At 34.8% G+C, this 23,963-nt stretch overlaps 3 protein-coding genes across 6 annotated transcripts in view; 1 reads left to right on the forward strand and 2 right to left on the reverse strand.

Moving 5' to 3' along the window:
- Positions 1–8,641, reverse strand: part of LOC132722547 (programmed cell death 6-interacting protein-like) — a 40,756-nt gene extending 32,115 nt beyond the window's left edge. For 3 of the 4 annotated variants that reach the window (XM_060707060.1, XM_060707058.1, XM_060707057.1), the window contains exons 1-3: positions 8,417–8,640; positions 5,295–5,349; positions 3,789–3,858 (exon numbers count right to left, since the gene is read on the reverse strand). In XM_060707060.1, the coding sequence (XP_060563043.1) occupies positions 3,789–3,858; positions 5,295–5,349; positions 8,417–8,619 (328 nt within the window). In that variant the 5' untranslated portion in view covers positions 8,620–8,640. Of the gene's footprint in view, positions 1–3,788; positions 3,859–5,294; positions 5,350–8,416 lie in introns of all 4 variants that reach the window. The other variant, XM_060707059.1, reaches the window with a different exon arrangement.
- A 789-nt stretch (positions 8,642–9,430) lies between these two features.
- On the forward strand, positions 9,431–15,733 carry LOC132722535 (uncharacterized). The gene is made up of 3 exons (XM_060707044.1): positions 9,431–9,758; positions 12,660–13,252; positions 14,162–15,733. The coding sequence occupies exons 1-3, from the start codon at positions 9,431–9,433 to the stop codon at positions 14,483–14,485; spliced, it is 1,245 nt and encodes a 414-aa protein (XP_060563027.1). The 3' UTR covers positions 14,486–15,733.
- LOC132722548 (G2/M phase-specific E3 ubiquitin-protein ligase-like) lies at positions 15,535–19,408 on the reverse strand. Its single transcript, XM_060707061.1, has 3 exons — positions 19,245–19,408; positions 17,816–18,054; positions 15,535–17,264 (listed from the first exon to the last, which is right to left on the reverse strand). The coding sequence occupies exons 1-3, from the start codon at positions 19,328–19,330 to the stop codon at positions 17,023–17,025; spliced, it is 567 nt and encodes a 188-aa protein (XP_060563044.1). The 5' UTR covers positions 19,331–19,408; the 3' UTR covers positions 15,535–17,022.
- Positions 19,409–23,963: the final 4,555 nt, after the last annotated feature.

Raw genomic sequence — 23,963 nt, forward strand, 5'->3', positions numbered from 1 at the left:
TTAGCTCTAGCTCTTTTGGTTCTTTAAAAGAAGATTTTTTAAGTTTTTACTATATGCATATAGGGAAAATCAATGACACCCCGGGGCGGGGCCAATTTTGACCCCAGGGCTTTTATTTGAACAAACTTGGTAGACACTCACTAGAAGATGTTTCATGCCAAATATCTAAGCTCTAGCTCTTATGGTTTTTTACAAGAAGATTTTTTAAGTTTTTACTATATGCATATAGGGAAAATCAATGACCCCCCGGGGCGGGGCCAATTTTGGCCCCAGGGCTTTTATTTGAACAAACTTGGTAGACACCTATTAGAACATGTTTGATGCTAAATATTTTAGCCATAGCTCTTTGAGTTCTTTAAAATAAGATTTTTTAAGTTTTTACTATATGCATATAGGGAAAAATCAATGACCCCCCGGGGCGGGGCCAATTTTGACCCCAGGGCTTTTATTTTAACAAACTTGGTAGACATCCATTAGAACATGTTTCATGCTAAATATCTTAGCTCTAGCTCTTTTGGTTCTTTAAAAGAAGATTTCTTAAGATTTTACTATATGCATAAAGGGCAAATCAATGACCCCCCTGGGGCGGGGCCAATTTTAACCCCAGGGCTTTTATTTGAACAAACTTGGTAGACACTTATTAGAACATGTTTCATGCTAAAAATCTTAGCTCTAGCTCTTTTGGTTCTTTAAAAGAAGATTTTTAAGTTTCTACTATATGCATTTAGGGAAAATCAATGACCCCCCGGGGCGGGGCCATTTTTGACCCCAGGGCTTTTATTTGAACAAACTTGGTAGACACTCACTAGAAGATGTTTCATGCCAAATATCTAAGCTCTAGCTCTTATGGTTTTTTAAAAGAAGATTTTTTAAGTTTTTACTATATGCATATAGGGAAAATCAATGACCCCCTGGGGCGGGGCCAATTTTGGCCCCAGGGCTTTTATTTGAACAAACTTGGTAGACACCTATTAGAACATGTTTGATGCTAAATATTTTAGCCATAGCTCTTTGAGTTCTTTAAAATAAGATTTTTTAAGTTTTTACTATATGCATATAGGGAAAAATCAATGACCCCCCGGGGCGGGGCCAATTTTGACCCCAGGGCTTTTATTTGAACAAACTTGGTAGACACCCATTAGAACATGTTTCATGCTAAATATCTTAGCTGTAGCTCTTTTGGTTCTTTAAAAGAAGATTTTTTAAGTTTTTACTATATGTATATAGGGAAAATCAATGACCCCCCGGGGCGGGGCCAATTTTGACCCCAGGGCTTTTATTTGAACAAACTTGGTAGACACTCACTAGAAGATGTTTCATGCCAAATATCTAAGCTCTAGCTCTTACGATTTTTTAAAAGAAGATATTTAAAGTTTTTTCTTTCGGTTGCCATGGCAACCAGAGTTCTGCATGGAATTAAATTCTTTGAACAATTTTTAAAGGTGACCACCAAAGGAACATTCCTGTGAAGTTTGGATGAAATTGGCTTAGTGGTTTATGAGGAGATGTCATTTAAAGTAAAAGTTTACGGACGGACGGACGGACGGACGGACGCCGGACGAAAAGCGATCACAAAAGCTCACCCTGTCACTTTGTGACAGGTGAGCTAAAAAATGATTTACACCAGTTTTGCAGTGTACCAGGGCTCTACAAATCCTATAGTCCCACGTCCGGGACAACTCTAAAACCACTTGGGACAACTGACAATAAGCAGAAAGTTAGTCCCGGACAAGTCAAATTTTGACAGATGCTAATCTTGGACAACTGTAAAATTATGTTTATTAATACGACCCTTCACAGCATGGTGCGCCGGTAATCTTCGCCTGAGGCAATCAATCTCAGCAGTTGCTATGCTGATTAATTTTACATTGCCACAGGCAATAAAAATAGATAAGACACTAAATGTTTGATAAAAATCTTAAAGACAAAGTCCAACATTATTATAGACATGTCAAAAACATTATTAAGTCACAGACTTGGTCTTTGAATTTGATATATTGACACAAGCAGACAGTAATTTGTGCCGTGAATTAAAAATTTGGAATTTTTTGTTTTAGGCTTTTTGATAAATTCCTAAGTGGAAAACAATATTAAAATATTCAAAAAGCATCTATTTTGAATGCATTCGAACATACAATAGTCAAAATAGTATAATTTATGAGGAAAACAGAAAATTTTTCATTTGTCACATCTTTTCACGATGCCGATTTTTTTTATATAAATCGTGAGGCAGTTTTAATAAGTTTAAAGCATTTGCAGCAAGTAGAAATCTTAAAAATCTTTTGTTTCTTATGAATCAAAAGGACTTTTGACAATGTTAAGATAAATAATGATGAGATTTTTAAGTATTTGAATAGTCTAATTCACTATCATATATTTTATATTTCCCTACCGGGTAATATTAATGACTGTCTTTTTTCTTATTTACCATGTCCAATGTGAAATTTGGAAACTGAGAGAGGCTATGGCTAACTACATTCATGTTGGAATCTAATTTTACTTAAATTTTCAAGATCAAGGATAAAAATTCAGGAAAAAAAATAAAACTGAAATAAAACATATAGGCCTACACAGGCTATTGAACTTGAACAGTGCTGAAAGGTACCTGGGAAGAGTGCTGAACAATCAAAACTAGTTCAGTTGAAACAAAATGTTCTATTTTTTACTAAATGAAATACAAAATGTAACTTAAAAATATTAAACAAGAGCTGTCGGTAGGACAGCAACGCTCGACTATTCTTAGTGCTTGATAGTAAAAAAAATGCTTGATACAGTTACCTCCTCCTGTTTACAGGTTGGGGTAATGATGGTGAACAAGTGTGCAAAGTTTTAAAGACATATGTCAATGGACTTTGAAAATATTTGAACTATTACAAAAACTTTAACGTAAATTCTAAGTCGAAAAAGGGGCATAATTCTGTCAAAATGCTTGATAGAGTTACCTCCTCCTGTCTACAGGTTGGGGTAATGATGGTGAACAAGTGTGCAAAGTTTCAAAGACATATGTCAATGGACTTTGAAAATATTTGAACTATTACAAAAACTTTAACGTAAATTCTAAGTCGAAAAAGGGGCATAATTCTGTCAAAATGCTTGATAGAGTTACCTCCTCCTGTCTACAGGTTGGGGTAATGATGGTGAACAAGTGTGCAAAGTTTCAAAGCCATATGTCAATGGACTTTGAAAATATTTAAACTATTACAAAAACTTTAACATAAGTGGTTACGCCGACGCCGACGCTCGGGTGACTGCAATAGCTCTACTTATTCTTATCGAATAGTCGAGCTAAAAATTAATTGTTTTTACTTCTTCTTTGGATATAGTATACATACTACGCATACTGAACATTTACCGAGACTTGGACACTTGTGGTCAATTTTGGGACAACTCTATTTTGCTAGGTCAGTTGTCCTGGACAACTCTATTCCAAAAAAATTTGTAGAGCCCTGTGTACCCTTGATATGTATTATGACAAAGCTAGAAATCAGCAACATATTTCTTTAAAAATTTTATAAGAAGACAACAAGACTTCTCAAAACATTGAAGACTTTGAAATGTGAAAATAAAGGATACTATTTTAGACATCTAACTCGTAGTCTTTGCAACAAAAAGTTCAACCTGACCTAAATGAAAATGTCATACAAATGTCATTATTAACATACATATGTAATGTGTGTGACTTATTCATAAGAAACACTTTTATACATGCACTAATCATAGAAAATTTGAACAAAGAAAAAAAGACTGTTTATAATTTTGACCTGATATTAAATGATATCTATACATACCAAGTGTGTTCTTGCCAGAAAACAGGGAATCTTTGTCAAAAGCATCTCTCCACTTAAACTGCACACGTATCTGTAAACAAGATTACTGCAATATTAATACAAGACACTTGAACACAGTCATATGCTTACATCAATATCTAATTTATAAAACAATTCAATTTTTTATCATTTACTTAAATTAAAGGCACATTAGGCCCCAGAAACACTTATTTTTATTTTTTAACGGCAGAGCCCACAGGCAATCGGTGCGTGGCTTGGATAGTATACATGTACATGACCACGCCCACTTATTTTTTATAAAAAAAATTTTCACTAATAAAAATATTCTTTTCATTTAAAATGTTTTTAAAATATCTTATTTTCAATAAATCAACAAAGGAAATTTGTTTTTAAAAATTTCATCTATATATACTATAAATATACTATATTTATAGTATATATGGATGAAATTTTTAAAAACAAATTTCCTTTGTTGATTTATTGAAAATAAGATATTTTAAAAACATTTTGAATGAAAAAATATTTTATTAGTGAAAAAAAAAAATATTTATAAAAAATAAGAGCAGGTGGTCATGTACATGTATACTATCCAAGCCACGCACCGATTGCCTGTGGCAGAGCCTTTTTTATCTTTTGGTGTTGTGTTATACTTTTCAAAAAGTTACTCATTGGCCAATTACCTGAACCATCTTTTGCTTCTGTTGCCTTTGACAATTAGTATAGTTATAGTGATTTAGTATTTTGCATGAAAGATAAAATACTACTTTGTTTACAATTTGCTACTTTTATGACAAATAATTTCACACTCTGGACGACTCAGTGCTGTCAGGTGATAAGCATCTAACATCATTTACATGCTCTAAAACGATTATTTGAACATTACAAAACAAATAAAATCACTTTTTAAAGAATGAAATATTTATTCTTTCTGAGGTATAATGTGCCTTTAAACAAGATATAATGTAAATGGCTAATCAACTTCTTGACTTCACAACAATCATCCCAGTAAGTTGTTACCTTACAGAATATATTCAGGGCCAAAAAACCCTTCTTTGTAGAGGCCGAATATAGGCTACTTCCCCAACAAAACTAGCCTCTTTTTTTCCCCAGTTTGGTCCTCAAAATTCCCCAGTCTTTTGAAATTTCCCATAGAATTAAGAACAAAATTAAATGATGGTGTTGAATTAAGGATTTTGACTGCCTCATTTGTATTTCCCAGTGCTTTTTGCTTTTCTATTTTAAAGAACTTGTTAAAAGTTTGTGTTAAATTTGAGACCCCTTTTCCCAAAGTATGCCAAAATCACACATATTTTCCCCAAGAAAAAGGCTGAGGCCCCTTCCCCAAAAATGGTGTTTTGGCCCTGATATTAATTAAAGTTATTTTCAGTTTACATAATTTAAAACAAACATTTTATGTCTTGATGTTCCATCTGATAATGTCTTTATGTTCCATCTGATAAACAAACAAAGAACAACAACAACAAACAAGAATTGAACAAAACAGACCTGATTCTCTGCCACAGGAAGTTTGTTTTCAATAGCTGTAAGCTGGTCATAGTACCTAGAAAATAACAAAGTAAAACAATGTTATAATTTACAGAATATTAGTCAGCAAGTTTTAATAACTCCATTTAGTCAAAGTCAGACCCTGTGTGCGAAATTAGCAGTAGTCCTATAGCCCCTGACTACTAAATTTCTCCTTGGGCTACCAACTTTTCACAGTAACAAGCCTGACCTGGCTACTGTATAATTTTCAGAGGCAATAGATCTATAAACAACTGTTTTGAACAAATGAATCGTGCTAGTGAAATGTCTATTGGGCTAGTGAATAATCCAATCTAGTAGTCCGCCCTGCCTAGTGGATTCAAATCTGAATTTCTTACACTGCAGACCATGATACAAGAATGACAAAAAAGAACCAATTCAATTATTATGGTACCTGAATCCTGCACAGTTTTTAGAGTTTTATTGTACCTCTAACATGACTGCTCCACTCAAAGGGACATTAATCATTAAGGGCTGATAAGTACTTTGAAAAAGAGTGATATACTTCTTATGCTAACTAATGAAGCATTACAGACCACTGCCACTGGTCCAGTAAATACCAATGCATGTTCTTTTTGTTTTATTATTACAATTTGGATAGCCCCTAGTAGATCCCTCAACTCTCTGAAAAACTTCCGTGATACCTTTGTAACTTCCAATGCAATATTCACAATCAATGAATTTAAGATTTTGAATTTACTAGCCGGAATTCCAGTTTTGAATTTATTCTACTATATATTTAATTAACTAAATTTTCTTAAAATTTTCACTGGCCCGAACTATTTTTCACTGGCCATGGACCACCGGGCCAGTGCTAAATTCGATGACTGTATTCAAATGACCATGGCCATGATTGTTAAGATATAACTTCCTAATGTAAGTCTGATAAAAATTATTACTTCCTGTTAAAAATTGTATTGATAAAGGATAACAATTATCTCTGTTGTTGTTGTTATCAGTGATTCTGATTCTTGTTGCTTTTTATATCAAATGGGAAGTGAATATGTATGCATGAGTACAAGCGGTTGGCTTAAACATTCAATACATCCTACATTTCTGGCATTCTATTTTAACAACTTATCCATCAATTATTATAAGAAAACTAACTATTACAATTATCAATCATATATTGTCCGAAAACTAATTATTATTAGACAACTATCTACAATTGGATTTTTTAATAAACAAAAATTAAACTTGGTAAGATTTTAAATTTTCACACTGATTTAGTATGAACTGTTTTTATTCTATTCTATTTTTCTTCAGTTTTAAAATAATGGTTGACAACTTTCTGTGTTAATTTATAGAGAAATTGTTGAAGAGATTGAATCCAGGTTGATATCTTAGTGTAAAGTTTTCATTAACAGTCAGGTGACATGGTATTTTAAGACAAAATAAAAAAAATTGTCATGTTTTTATTTTCAATAGGTTCAAATAAAAAATTAATTTCCACAATGTAATTTAATTGCTACATTTTACTAACACTACCAAAGGTAGGGGACAAGTTGACTTTCAAAGTGAAGAGACTAAGAGTGGACCAAAAGAAGCCATGAAGGTGAAGATTAATTATAACCAAGGGACAATTTGACCTGATTTCAAAATTTACAGGCATGCCCGCAATAAAGTGCTAAAAAATACTTTCTTTCCTTAAACTCGGTAGTAATAGAATGCGAAATGGACTGCATTTCGCGAAATGGACTTATCGTCTACGAAATGGACATTTGTTTTGCAAGTTACAGTTTAACAGAGAGAAATAATATCATTTATAATTTTTTAAAACTCATTTATACTTGTATATTTAAAATAATCGTATCTAGTATCTACGAAATGGAGTTTTCGCCTACGAAATAAAAATGATATTAACTATTGCAATTAAACCATATTTTAACCTACAAATGTCCATTTCGAGGGCGAAAACTCCATTTCGTAGATACTAGATACTAGATACAATTATTTTTTTAGAATTATAAGGAAAGCAGTACTATTAAGTAGTTCAGTCTGTAGTTTTATGTCATATGTTAAACGTTAGTTATTAAAAATGATATTATTTCTCTCTCTGTTAAACCGTAACTTGCAAACAAATGTCCATTTCGTAGACGATAAGTCCTTTTCGCGAAATGGAGCCCATTTCGCATTCTATTAAAGTCCCCTTAAACTTTATTGAATTGCTAACAAGAGCTGCAGGGGCATGATGGTGGTGTTGGTGATTTACCCTTCAGATCACTGCAGTTAGCCACTTTGAATCTACCAAAGCTAAGTTCAGGCAACAAATCATTTTTGGGCAGGTTGTCAAGTAGTTTACCAAATTAGTCAAAAAAAGTTTTTACACCACAGAAGTTGGGTTTTTTGTTGGGGGGGCCTTTTTCACTTTTTACACAGGACTGATAACTTCTTGTATTAATGCCTGAACAGAGGTACAAGTGTGTGTATATGTTTCGCTTGTACAGAGATATCTGATATCGAGAGAGTGGAGATATTGTTCGCCACGGCTCGCTCACTCGCACCTGCTCTCGCACACTCATACGCTGTGTAGATCCACTTCAATGAATGCTTTGACTCTATCCAGGTGAACATAGTACTCGCCTCAGATAGACTGAGGATGGCTATGGGGGTCTCATGCGTTGTTGTACTCGAGGAATCATAAGAGGACCCACACACCACGATCGCGCATTTTACTCTGGTACAGTTGGTGCGCCTGCACTCACGTAAGAGAATTCGCCATTGTTCGTATATGCGAGAACCTTCAAGCTATAGGTATCCTCTCCCACACTCTCTCTGTATGTCTATGCATACATAAACAATTAAACAGCTTTTAAATGTGTATAATCTGATAATGCGAAAATCATCTTACGGTGAGCTCAACTTTAATTTTTTTCAAAAAAAAATTGGAAACAAGTTTCATTTTCAATTCTGTTATAAGAAATCACTAGCAAACACAAATATAACATAGTTAGTAACATATATTCGCAATTAATATGACGAGATGGCAAAAATAATTGAGACTTTTAAACACATTTGAATATCAACGCTTAAAATTGAAATGCTATATTTTCTCTTTTTACCCCACCCACTTCCTTACTCACCTGTACAAAACTTCGAGTGCCGATTCATGCTTGTCAACCGACTTTGTAATTGTCAAATTTCTCAATTTATGAAATTCACTGATCGCTGTGTTGTATTCATCAGGATTAGCAGATGAAAAAGTATTTTGAATGAAGTTTCGAAACGGTTTAACAACATCAACTTCGTAAGTTTGTTTTAGCGGAACTGCTAAGAACGTCGCCATCTTGAAAATATTTGATCACATGGTACAACAAAGTTATTAATATAGCTGTGACGTCGTATCTGATTCAGAAGCGCGTGAAATTTTAATATGTACACGTGAATTTGACAGTGCATATAGTCAGTGCGTAATCATACTTAGTTTATTAATTTATTAAGGAGTAAGAAGGTACCACGATAAAGATATATACATGTTATACAATGTTAGCCTAATTAATTCGGCGTGATCGGTTTGACCCATTTTACAGACTTTTTTTTTCTTACTGTCAAACCGTTACGTACGGTGGCACAGAGGTGACATGTGGGTGTCTTTATTTATCTCGTTCCCACGAGATAATAAGTCGTTCCCACGAGATAATATCTCGTTCCCACGAGATAATTATCTCGTTCCCACGAGATGATAAGTCGTTCCCACGACATAATATCTCGTTCCCACGAGATAATTATCTTGTTCCCACGAGATAATAAGTCGTTCCCACGACATAATATCTCGTTCCCACGAGATAATTATCTCGTTCCCACGACATAATATCTCGTTCCCACGAGATAATAAGTCGTTCCCACGACATAATATCTCGTTCCCACGAGATAATTATCTCGTTCCCACGACATAATATCTCGTTCCCACGAGATAATAAGTCGTTCCCACGACATAATATCTCGTTCCCACGAGATAATATCTCGTTCCCACGAGTTAATTATCTTGTTCCCACGAGATAATATCTCGTTCCCACGAGATAATTTCAGCCAATCAAAACTCAGTATAGTGGAAAAATTAAAAGTTATTTCCCTTTTTTTTTTTAACAAATGCTAAAATGGACTTTAACAATCAGGCTAATATTAGAAACCTTATATCAAGATACTTTCATGAAAGATTGAATTACCGGCAAATAGTGACTGTGTTGCGAGAACAACATGGGATATTATTGTCAATAAGACATTTATATAGACTTTTAAGGTCTGAAGGACTTCAACGAAGGTCGTACTCTGATCCATCTTCAGTTATAGACTTCGTCCAGAATGAACTCCAACATTCAGGCCAGCAACACGGATACAGGATTATGCGTGAAAGATGTCTGGCAAATGGTTTATATGTTCGATCAGGCGACATAGCAACCATTCTCCGTATAATGGATCCCGAGGGTAAGAAAATAGCACACCCGTCTTTATAAATGTATAGCCACAAATAACAAAATGTCATGTAAAAACTTGAGACACAGACATGACAACAAACGTCATATTTATAAGACTTTCTTTTCTGTATCCATTATCATATATTCCTTTATGTTATTTGATGAACAAAAAGCCTCTTCTGTATGAACTTCATAAACGCACTACCCAATTAAAGGAGAAATCACACAGCATCCAGCAGTATCAAAGCCACATGATCCCTATGCGACCAAACATTCACTTTGTTAAAGGGTAAACCCAATAGCAACGATGTTGGCCTATAAACATGAGAATACATACAGGAGAGAAATACTTTAAATGCGACGTGACGTGAGAATACAAACAAGAGAGAAATACTTTAAATGCCACGAGACGTGAGATTACATACAGGAGAGAAATTCTTTAACTGCGACGAGAAATGAGAATACATACAGGAGAGAAATACTTGAAATACGACAAGACATGAGAATACATACAGGATAGAAAATCTTTAACTGCAACGAGACATGGGAATACATACAGGAGAGAAATTCTTTAACTTCGACGAGACATTAGAATACATACAGGAGAGAACTTCTTTAACTGCGACGAGACATGAGAATACATTCAGGAGAGATATTCTTTAACTGCGACGAGACGTGAGAATACATATAGGAGTGAAATACTATAACTGCGAAGAGACATGAGAATACATACAGGAGAGAAATAATTTAAATGCGACGAGACGTGAGAATACATACAGGAGAGAAATTATTTAACTCCGACGAGACATGAGAATACATACACGAGAGAAATTTTTAACTGTGACGAGACATGTGAATACATACACGAGAGAAAAATACATACTGGAGAGAAATTCTTTAACTGCGATGTGACATGAGAATACATACAGGAGAGAAAATCTTTAACTGCGACGAAACATAAGAATATAAACAGGACAGACATTCTTTAACTGCGACGTGACATGAGAATACATACAGGAGTGATTTTTTTAAATGCGGCGAGACGTGAGAATGCATATAGGAGAGAAATTCTTTAACTGAGACGAGACATGAGAATACATACAGGAGAGAAATTCTTTAACTGCGACGAGACATGAGAATACGTACAAAAGAGAAATTCTTTAACTGAGACGAGACATGAGAATACATACAGGAGAAAGATACTTTAAATGTGACTAGAGGTGGAGAATACATACAGGAGAGAAAAACTTTAAATGCGACGAGACATGAGAATACAGATAGGAGCGAAATTCTTTAACTGCGAAGAAATTGTTAAGAATACATAGTCATACAGGAATAAAATACTGTTAATTAGACGTCTGCGATAAGGTATTCAGTGGGAATAGTACAGAGTTCCGTTAGGGCAATTTTAAATCATTGCATTTTGCTGTGTGGATCAGATTCGTAATGGTACGATGGTTCGTTACCATTCAATTTGAATGATTTTTGATAGTTTTCGAACTGTCTGTCCGTCTGTCTGTCTTCATTTCGTCCTGTCTGTTTCTTTTTCTTATCCATGAAGGAATTTTGAAATAACTTTGCATAAATGTTTACTATAATGATACGGCGTGTCACATTTAGAGATAAAGTGAATAGACCACTTCCATAAGTTGTACATAAGGAAATCCCACACGAGGTTTGGATTTGTACAAAAATGAGGCTCTGCCGAGTTTTTTGACATATCTCAAACCGAGTGTGGGATTCCTTATCCACAACGTAATGGGAGTGGTAGATTTTTCTCACCGTCCGATTGTGTTGATTTCATGGCAAATAAAGTAGTCCGTGTCCGATGTGAGACAAGCTATGCGAGACAAGATTACATGTATCTCACATAGGCATTTTATTCGGATTCCTCTGTCTCAGAGGTGAGAAAAAGAGTAATTTGGTCTGTTACAGGGTATGTTTCTTGTCTGATCAAGACCTTCTTTATTCATCAAGGTGGTTTGAAATAACCTGGCATTAATGTTCACCAAAATGAGATGACGTGCCATTCGGAACACCCAGACCCAATCCCCAAAGGTCAAGGTCACGTTTAGAGGTCAAATGTCTGTTTGTAGGGTGTGTTGCATGTCCGGTCCATACCTTGTTTTCTGTCCATGAAGGGATTTTGTAATAAATTTGCATAAATGTTCACTATATCAAGATGACTTGTCATGCGTAACTCCCAGAGTCCTATCAGGTGAAGGTCATACTTAGAGGTCAAATGATACAAAGGTCTGCTAGCACGTTTGTTTTGTTTCCAGTTCACAATAAAAGTACTAAAGGAATATAAATAAAACTTGAAATGTAGTAAATGTTAGATATTGATGAGCGTGAGTGATGTGTACAAAAGCATACCATTTCCCATTATAAACTTACGCTTTTCATGTCTGCAGAATAACTTCTTAATCTGTAATAATTATTCTTATTCAGAAGAGAAATAGATTTAGTCTTACTAAGACTTGAAATGCAAATAAATATCAGTAAGAGGAAGAAATATCACCATACATTTTTCTTAAAACAAAATACCTCTCTTTTTATGCTAAATCTATTTCTCTTCTGAATAAATTTAAAACTGAGAAAGATATTTCAAGCAAACTTCACATATAAATACATACTTGTGAGAGGAAGTGTAAGCCGAACCATGTCATAAATATTTCTTAATTATTTCCTTTCTTTTCTTTAAAAAATTTTTTTTTTGAAGACTTCTGCCTATATACGAGACTCAGGTTTTTTCGTGCGTAGGTCAAGATTACACTTAAGAATTTAAATGTGATACTTCATGAGAGTAATAAACTGGACATTATAATACCATTCTGACATTGGCCGTAACCATTTACCCAAAGTGCCATCGAAGGCATGTGCAATCTTACAGTGACAGCTCTTGTTTGAGTAATTACAGGCAAATACATTTCTGACTTCACACTTAATCAGCTCTGGATAACATTTCCTTTAGCACTTTTTTTCTATTTATTTACAGGTGTTCAGCACAGAACTGCTAGAAGGTTTAACCGCCGTACCTACTCTGCCGCCGGACCTAGCTTTCTCTGGCACATTGACGGCTACGATAAGCTTAAACCTTATGGCTTATGCATCCACGGATGTATCTGCGGTTTTTCAAGGAAGATTTTGTGGCTAAATGTGTTCAATACTAATAACAATCCAAGGGTAATCGCCGGCTACTTTTTAGAAACTGTTGAAAAGTACGGTGGCACCGCTAAGGTCATACGAGGGGATTTTGGCACTGAAAATACCTTGGTCAAAGAGTTGCAACGCTGGTTTAAAAGAGACAGTGGAGATAACATTGATTACATTGAAGGCGCAAGTACACTCAATCAAAGAATTGAATCATGGTGGGGATATCTCAGACGCCAGCACATCCAGTATTGGATCGACTTATTTCGGGGATTGCAGGAAGTTGGCGAATATTCTGGAAGTCAACTCGACAAACATTTAGTACAGTTTTGTTTTATGGGTATAGTACAGGTACGTTTCTTTGTGTTTTGTATGTTACTTCTCTTGAAAAATAAATGGTGAAAACAAGTAATCCATTAAATGGTGAAAACAGGTAGTCCATTAAACACGCAATACTAGTAAGGTGTTTTTGAAAAGATATTTAATGTTGAGATTTCATGCGTTAAAATTCCTTTTTAAACATTTCTAGTATTCTGAAACCAGTAGCTAAGCAAGGCTTTACGCACTGTCAAGATTTTATCAGCGTTCATTTGCTGTGAGGTGAACAAAAACGAGGCAAGGCACTTGATACCGTGTCATATTGGAAGGACCCATACTTGCTTATTAAGGGAGAGTGACCTTGATATGTATAGTTCATCCATAATGCGGAACATGCTCATTGGCAAACTGCAATTAGCAAATGGAAAGTATCAAATGGCATGTCCCAACCAGCAGCCAATGATAATATAGAGATAAATGTATTTTTTCTTCTTTAAATGGTATTTATGGAAAAAAAAATCCCTTGGCTGGTGCTTTGTCATTTTAACATAACATCTCTCATATTCTGAAAACAGGTCGTAAGACTGATTTAATATCCCACAATCGCACAGAAAGGAATGTTAAACTAAATGAAGTTAAGTAAATTACTCTTAACAGTCAGCAATCTACCATGCAGACTGATCAGGGGCTAAACAATCTTATCTCTGGAATCGGCAGTGAACAGATCCGATCCTGATCATCCGGGACATTTGCGTTCCTTACATTCATCGCAAGGGCGCAATTGTGCACAATGTCATACAGCGCTGTATTAAAGATGAACGATACATATCTTAGTTATTATATAGATTTCCAACAACAATTTTTGTCAAGTCGAAGTTTATCAACAACTGTCAGCACATAGTGATGCACGTGCAATATGAGGTTTTATCTGTATCTTTACAGACAGAGTTGGATTTAGCCGTTTCGATGTGGAACAACCACACGATCAGACGTTCAAGAAGTAACAACCCATGCGGTCAGCCAAACAGAATGTTCAACTATCCAAGTTTGTGGAATGCGAGAAATTATATGTTTCCCGTCCCTCAACAAGATGTATTCGCGTGCTCCAATCGGGTCCAGTTTCGATCATCAGTGTGCTGCGATGCTGATGTGTATGAATTGTGCATCAACATTATGGCTGAAGATGACTTATTGCCACCAGCAAATGCGGAAGACGCACTATCGCTATATAGACATCTGAGGGCAGGCATTAATGCAGGTCATTAATTGGACTTATGCAGGTCATTAAGTGGACTATCCCAGATATGAAAAAAAAACGTTATTTAAATACCCTGTCAAACTTTATGACTCCATATAGAGGATATTACAGGAGTGTCTTTTCATATTAAATCTATTAAACGAGTTGGATAAAATAATAAATTGCGAGGCTCTACCGAGCATTTTATTATTTTATTAAACGAGTTTAATAAATTTAATGTTAAAAGACACGAATGTAATATTCTTTTTATCACATGCTTTATTTGATTCCGAAACACCGATAAATTGCCATTTTTATTCCCTATAAACACGGTAAAATCTAGCGACGTCCGCTAACTTTAAAAGACGCCGACGTCAAAGTGTTATTACGCTAGTTTATTTAATGCTTTCCAGTGGATTACTGAAATATATCAGTGAATTATATTCTGATAATTTCACAGTGAAATTATCAGAATATAATTTCACTCTTCCGGTCGGCTTGTTCCCGTTTTAACATGGTCCCTGTATCAGGACGTAAACGAAACCAGATTCAAAATCAGCATGACGTCATAAATTTGACGTCACTGAAGGCACGTTGTTTTGCGCTTTTTCAAACGTCGTTACACTATTTTGATAGAAACTTCCCCTTTTCTAGCATGAAATAAATAGAATAATTGTTTGTTTTGTTGAAAGATCACGTATATTTCATTCGTGAACACCAAAAGCAGTTATTTTCACTCGTGGCTTCGCCACTCGTGAAAATATCGCTTTTGGTGTTCACTCAGTGAAATATATCTCGATCTTTCATCAAAACAAACAATTATCCTCTATGTAATATCAATAATATGTAATGGCTTTATTACGTTCCCGCGACGTCAAACATGTGATAAAAAATGTTATTGCACGGACGTACATATATTTTGACGTGACGTCATGTATAATTTACGCTACAAAACATACACGGGCGTTACAGTACGCTAAAGTTATATGTTACACAGAAGCGCGTCAGTGAAATGATTGTTTTGGTGGGGTTGTTTTTGGCCTGTATTTTTTTATTATTTTGTGTAAGTGATTAATAAAATATTTAATTAGTGTAGCTTCATAATGAAATAATTGAACTCAATGTAAAAAATATTTTGCTCGCCAGAGGCTCGCAAGATTTTTTCAACACGTTCAATAACCAGTATGGACCCTACACTCAATTATCATTTATGTCCCATGACAAGCTCATGAATCAATGATCAAAGATCTTTTACAGTATAAATGTGTTTCCTGCTATTTCTTTGTTCTGATTATTTTTGTGAACCATTTTGTATCATACATTTCAAGGAGATTACAAATAGTTTGCGTGGAGAAGAATAATAAATAAAAGTTGGAGATACGTTTCATCTTCACAATTGAATGGACACATTATAAACTATCCAACACCAGAAAGTTACAAGATTACAAAACTTTTCTGTATATTTTCATCTCTAAATAAGAACTACAATGAGTAACATAGGTGGCTTAACTTAGCTTACCTTTCATAACGAAAATGAAAATAAACATTTTTAAAACAACTGATAAAACTGATAACGATAAAACAGAATACATCAAATGCTATTTGTAAAAACACATTTGCCGGCATCGTAGCCATTTATTATCTGTTACATTTCCCCGAACACTGCTGACCACGGTTTGACAACAGTTACTGTTGGTCTAACTATTCTCTGCTTAAAAGATGGTTAAATGGCACACAAAATAATTGATGGCATCTATTGGCAACACACACTCATCCTATGAAGTTTGACAGCCATATGTCCTACTGCTCTGCCGTTTCACGCGGAAATCATTTTCAGTTTGAGATCACTGTGACCTTGAACTTTGACCTATCGACCCCAAAAATGTAAGGCTCATATACTCACTACCTGTAGTCATCAAATAAAGTTTGACAGTTGTATGCACAATCGTTCCCTAGCGATCGTAGGAGACCGTTTTCAGTTTGAAGGGCACTGTAACCTTGACCTTTGTAATACTGCAACCCCGCTCCTCCCCGAAACCATGCGAGGTTAACTTTCTGACAATATTGAGGCAATCACTTTTTGAAGTTTGACCCCATCTCAAAGCTTTCTGACGATATTTTGTGGAAAGGAAATGGTCTACGGACCAACCGACTGACTAACAGATCGACTGGCATGAGTAAAACAATATATACCCCTCTTCTTCGAAGTGAGCAAAATTCTTAGAACGTTTGAAAACATGTAAACTCATATACTGAGAGGCAAAAGAAACTGTTCACTTTTCACATTTAATCTTCTTGGTAAATATATAACATGCGGACTATGAAAGTTTACATACAAAGTACAAGAACAAGAGCAATTGGCATTAGTCAGCACTCTAAATAGAGAAAAATTACCTGACAAATGATTTAAAATGTCATCAATTTCTTTTATTACCATTATTTTGAGAAATCCTGATTTTTGTAAGGTCAATGTAAGCATGTGAACAAAAGTGCACAGTTTCTTTTGCCTCTCAGTATATTTGTAGTAGAGAGCAGTTAGTATAAATCTATTACTAAAAACATAAATCTAAACTTTCAGAAATCCCCTCGACTCTTTTAGCGCCCTCACAAGCAAAGTGGATAGTCGCTCTGGGGATGCTGCACGTGGCAGCCACATTTGCAAAGCACATGTGGACACGTGCGGCATGCGAATATCATCATTGAAGAAATCAATTTCTATTTTTTTTGGAAAGCCACATGGTGGAATATGGTCAGATCCCGTTACAAACGCAAGCAACTCGCCAAATGTGACCTCTGGTACTTCTTTGTCTGAAAATATACAGGAATTATCTTCAGAAACATTTCAAGGAAATGGTTCTCCAAGTGCAAATAATTCGACCATCATGTGTATTTGATAAGTAAAACACACATTTGTAGTTGAAACGAAAGTTTAGATAAAAAAAGTAAACTTTCTTTGGTATATATTGATTATTGAGTTAAATCAGTAGATGCTGGGGAAATAAAAAGCTATTGCATATCGGTCTGCCTTGACTAGGTTTTTAATCTAGGACTTACATGTATTTTGGGATGTGCTTCCCTTTAAAATAAAATTCCGTGATCCACCAAAATCAACTATATTCTTATTTCATTATAAAGATGAAAACAAGCCTACCGTACTTGTAGTTTACGGTTCTAAAAGTCATTAATGGTTTAACATTTAATCATTTTTGTTTTAAATTGACACCTTTAAACAACAGTTTGCCAGGATAACAGATTTGTAAAAAGAAATGAAGGGACTACATAAACTGACTTTTATGCTTGTAACACACTACAAGTACATTTCCCCTCAATGTATGTACATGTATTACTAAGAAGGATACCTTCAATGGACTGTAGGAACAGCTCCCACGCGTAAATCGTTGCATCCTCCATTGTGCGAGCATTGGAGCCATTTACACTGTAACTGACCGTAAATAGTCCCATTACGTCATCTAAGCTAGGCTCTTCTTTTCTGTAGCAGAACAGAGGTTTAAAGACGTTTGCGTTGTCTTGAATGTAATCCCATGTTTTGCCAACCTCGTTCATCCCTTGCTTGAATTGACTAATTTCTCCTGAAATTCTATAAGAAAACAAAGTTGATCCTACACTAGTAGAGAACAAGAATCCAGAGAAACGAGTGGCAGAAACTTGTCACATACCAAGGTTTTCAGGCTACTCCAGCACCAATATATATAAGTGATATAAAACATTAGTATTTAAATCAAACTTCGTGATTAAATCAAACTTTGCATTTGAACCAAACATTTGCTGTAGTAATAGAGATATATTATTAGTGAAATTTAATATTTTGTTAAGTAGGAAAACCGAACAACCCAAGAAAATCATTAAAGAGTTATGTCCCTGGATTATATGACACTGTTAATTGACCACGAAGGCATGTGCAAAATTTGAATCAAATATCAAAAGTAGTATTAGAGTTACAGCGAAAACCAGGATCTTGTAAGTCAAAGAAGAGAAATAATTCTTTAAAAAATGCTAAACAGAGTAATGAGTCTTAATTGTAAAATATAGGGTGCCTCACCGGTAGAGTGGTTAAAGTCGCTGACTTCGAAACATTTGCCGCTCACTGATGTAAATTCTACCCAGGTGCCCGCTCGTGATGAAATAAGCCCGAAGGGGCCCCTGGGGTCTTTTTCCACATGAAAGTTGGAATAGGCCCCAAATGACCTATTGTGTGTATCAGTGCGACGTGACATCCAACACAAACACACCTTAGGCGCAATCACTTTCATTTTATGGGCAAGGTGAATATTTTCTATCAGGGGTGACAGTGACCTTGACCTTAGACCTAGTGACCTCAAAGTAAGATCATCGGCGTGCATCTACATATAAGGTATGACTACCTTGTGCGGAATCACTTTCATTTCATTCTATCAGGGGTCACGATGACATTTACCTTTGACCTAGTTACCTCAAAGTATGTGAGAATATAGAGGCCATCAGGACGCATCTACGTCCGAAGTATGAATACCGTATGTGCAAGAACTTTCATTCTATCAGCAAGTCAGGGGTCACAATGACCTTGATCGTTAACCTAGTGACCTCAGAGTAAGTGAGGATGTAGAAGTCATCAGGGTGCATCTACATATGAAGTATGACTAATGTAGGTGGAGGCACTATCATTTTATGAGCAAGGTTAAAGGGATCACAGTGACCTTACTTCGACCCCAAGCAAATCCCCCTTAGTAAGAGATGTTACTAAGACTCCAGACTTGCAAGTTGAAAATATATTTTTTATAAAAGATTTACCTGAAAAACAGATAGAACTTCTTTATTTTGTAGATCAGTTCTCCTTTATTCTCCCTTTTCATACTATACGGATTACTAAATCCCATGTCAAGAAGACTGTCTCCATGTGCCGACAGAAACTGATCTCTTTTTTCTTCAGTGTCAACATCTTCCAGCTTTTAAGAAAGAATATTACAATCTAAACCTGACTTTACGTTGGAAGGTAGACTTCATTAAATGTTTGTACTGTCTGGCTAGCTTTTCTTGCCAGCCTCTCTTGCTATGCTGCTCGTGTTGTAACACGAAGGTCATTAGTATGCTTGCTTTAAGGTAGCTCGCTACTTTCCGACCGAAATATGACAACATCTCAGATCTTGATGATGTTTGGTATGCAAACATATAAATATGTGAGCTTTACTTCTGCAGCGTTATTTTATAAATAAACAGCGTTACTATGACGTCAAAGCGCCCTCTATAGGTGGCGGTGAAATTGCGTCTTTTTTATCAATAAACCGGTCTGTTCTTATCAATTTTCACCCGATTTCCTTCATTTTAATTTTATAATGTTCAGTAAATGTATGTCTTTGTAATGATGTCTTTCTTTAACATTTACTTAATAGTCTGCGATTTTACGTCATTTTTCTCTACGTTCTGACGTCCATATTTGATGCAAATACCGCGCGATATCGCATTAAAGATTGTGTAATAAAAAAAATTCAACACGGTGAATTTTGCTATAATTTTCCGAGCGTGTAGTGAGATAGTGAAGGAAAATATTTATGCAATAAAAATATAGGGTCAACGCGTAAGATATTTTGCTATTACTGTTTTAAAATAAAATAAAGGGTGAGTAAAACGTAATGATTTTGGTGACGTTAATAGATGTTGGAGTTCAAAGAATAATACCAAATAACAATTTTCTTACATCAAACATTACGATAGTAAGTACTAACAACACAGGGACTTGATGAAATGTATTTTTTTTTAAATTGTTAATAATTTTCTCATTGAAAGCATGCGCTAGATGAGCACATTTACAATGTTTAATCCGACAATCCTTTTTTAAATGAGCCGCGGCACGACAAAGCCAACATAATGGGTTTGCGACCAGCATGGATTCGAACCAGCCTGCGCATCCGCGCATTCTGATCAGGATTCATGCTGTTCGCTTATAAACCCTGTAACAAGTAGAGAAACTGACAGCGAAAAGCATGGGTCCTGATCAGACTGCGCGGATGCGCAGGCTGGTCTGGATCTATGCTGGTCGCAAACCCATTATGTTGGTTTTGTCATGATGCGGCTCAAATACTTTTCTAATTTTTAGGACACAGTCTCATACATATTTTAATTCTAATTTTATAATGTGATGTTGTTAAAGTGTTATATTATTATATGAATTAACTAGTTTCAGCCCAAAAAATCAGATTCACATATTGCTGTATGAATGAAGTAAGAATATAAGGTCGCTTAGGTTATACCCGTAGAACATTTATTTTACGTTTACATTCAACCTTTAAACACTTTCATAAAATCACATAAAGGCAGACGAGCCTCGGTGTCAAAACACATCGTAAAAATACAATTTATATAGATATGCATACAAATGTGCCGAAATAAGTGATAAATAAAATTCACAAATAATATTCAAATATGTTAAAGGGATTCCACTGAGTTTTTTTGACATGATGAAACTGAAAATATTTTTTCCAGATAAATGTACCATTTGATGAAGGTTTAGACCATTAATCTTTGTGCAAAATTTCAGAGCATTCGCGTACTTCGTTTTTTCCAGAATGATTATTCAAAATGAAAAGCGTTTAAACGCTTTTCACCCGAATCGGGCTAACAAAAGCATAAAAATACGATTTTCAATTTATTTCAATGTATATTTCTTAACTATCTTCGCATATATTTCTGTTTAAAGTGCCCAGCTAATTTATGTAAGAAAATCAATTGTTATGTGTTTGGCTTTTCAACCTCAGTGAAGTCCCTGTAAGAATATTTAAACACAAACTGTACAAGAAACAAAAACCTTTATTCTATTTTTATTTTTGCTTACCATTTTTAAGTCTGTGCAATACATAGATTATATAATTATAATCTAATTAAAATGTCATGATAATTAGAAAATGAGCACTTATATGACAAACTATAAACTATTCTGGAAGCAAATTCATACTGAATAAAAATATATAAGCATATTCGCAAATGCAGACTCGAATGTGAAACACCCCATATAACCATTACTCAACTCGGATTCATTACCGGTTTTTCATTACTGTACAGTATAACATAACGGCCCTCAAAGTATTATTTATTTCTAAAGAGTTCCACTACATTTTACCTCTGTAGAGCAACCACTCTAGGCAACGAAGGGCATTTCTCTGTAAAGGTTATACTGTATATTTTAATTAAATACAAAATATAATTATTTACTAACTTGCCACTGAATACGAATAATGTATTATGTTGACGTTATCTAGTTCATTTTTTAATACAATACAGTTTGCTTTAGAACAAAATGAACACGTGTTTATGATGTAAACAATAAAGTGGACAGTCTCCCTTATTAACAGAGATCATATTCAGGTTTTTAACTTTGAATATTCTTCTGTTGCCACGTTGTTATCGGTAAAGTGGTCTTACGCTGAATTCGGAAGGCATGGATTCGAGACACGATTGCGTATTGTACTAATAGATTATCCTTTAGAATTAATAACTGTGTATGAAATGTTTCAAGGTCCACCTCGGGACACCTGTCATTCATTTCCAAAAGAGAAGTTGATACTGTGAGAAACACTGGTTTCGTTAAATTCCCTTCGCTTTAATTGAAATACTGTTGAAAGCGGCGTTAAACCCAATATTAAATCAAAGCACAGAAGGCGCTGAATTTGTTTGGGTCTCAGAATGTCAGAAAGGTGAAGGTTGTGTAACTTGTGAGATTATAAACCAATAAACCAGTATTCCTAAAAAATAAGAAGATATAAAACATAAAATGCATAGTTCATTATTTTCATAGGCTCTACATAGCACTGCATTATGTGCAGACAAAAAAACGAGCTTCTCCAACAACCATAATCACACAAATTGAGACTCCTACATAATCGCCTTCAATACAATAGGGAATCTGTATTTAATATGCAAAATTCTCCGCTTCTAAACATACAAAATAAATCAACGGATTTTTCGCCTCTAATCGAGAAACGATTGCGGCTTCAGGTCCCTCAAAGATGCGCTAGTAAATGCATACCGCGAATCAGCTAGTTTAAAATAAATAAGAATTTCTATAATTATGTGAAATACGTGAGAAATTAAAGCCATAGCATGAGAGCGTGATTCCTACTTTAAATCTGAGACACACGCTTAGTGCAGGGTATATAGCTGCGAGAGAAAATAGAATAACTGATGGCTGTTAATAAATAATTTTTTATACGTGTAGAAATTTTTTGAATTAAATGTCTGCTAGATTTTATAAAATAATTTAGACTACCAGTGAATCTTGACCTACGTACAAATCGTTGCTACTTCCAGTTGATCATATATTTTTGAAACGTTAATTTGATTCATTTCCTACCACAGACATAGATGTTATCTATGTCTCTGTTCCTACTTAATGATATATACAATTCAAAATTGTTACATATGATAACATGGAAGTTTATGTTGTACCGAGATACACATAACATGATGACATTGCGACTGCACCAGCCTTTTCATATTTTTTTTTTCTGTCATTCTTTGCAAAATTTATGTTTTTTATAATTTCCACTTAGGTGTCCTTTTAATTATATCTTTCAATATTCTGAATTGTCTTTCAGTCCTCGAGGTGTTTATATTCATTTGTTGCAGTTTTTTCAGCGATTGATACCAAACTTTTGCAGACAGTTATACCCTGATTTGTTGTACATGTATATAATTGAAGATATTCATCGAAAAGCAGGCATCTGACAGGACTTTTAAAAGAACATTTTTACGGAACATGTCTACATACTATTGTTGTTGATGGTTTTCACACATTTTTATTCCTGTCAGTATGTTATTTATCGAAAAAGTCGTGAAATTTCCATGAGAAAAAATATTTGACGTCACCAAAATCATTACGTTTTACTCACACTTTATTTTATATTCAAATAGTAATAGCAAAATATCTTACGCGTTGACCCTATATTTTTATTGCATAAATATTTTCTTTTATGACTTCACTACATGTTAAAAAAATTATAGCAATATTCACCGTGTTGATTTTTTATTATTTCACAATCTTTATTGCGATATCGCGCGATATTTGCATCAAGTATGGACGTCAGAAACGTGAGGGAAAATAACGTAGAATCGCAGAGTATTAAGCAAATGTTCAAGAAAAACATCATTACAAAGACATACATTTACTGAACATTATAAAATTGAAATGAAGGAAATCGGATGAAAATTGATAATAACAGACCGGTTTATTGATAAAAAAGACGCAATTTTGCCACCACCGATAGAGGGCGCTTTGACGTCATAGTAACGCTGTCTATTTATAAAATAATACTGCAGAAGTAAAGCTTACATTTCTACATGTCTGTATACCAGAAATCATCAAGATCTGAGATATTGTCAAATTTCGGTCGGAAAGTAGCGAGCTACCTTAAAATCAAAGGTGCTGGGTTGGAGTCTTAACCAAGGCTGGAATTTTCAAGGTCTGTTAAATCTACTGACACTGTGGTAAAGGAAGGACCGACAGGGAGCAATTAATTG

Source organism: Ruditapes philippinarum, unplaced genomic scaffold (assembly GCF_026571515.1).
Source record: "Ruditapes philippinarum isolate M1 unplaced genomic scaffold, ASM2657151v2 ctg3132_1_1_1_1, whole genome shotgun sequence".
NCBI classification, from domain to species: domain Eukaryota; kingdom Metazoa; phylum Mollusca; class Bivalvia; order Venerida; family Veneridae; genus Ruditapes; species Ruditapes philippinarum.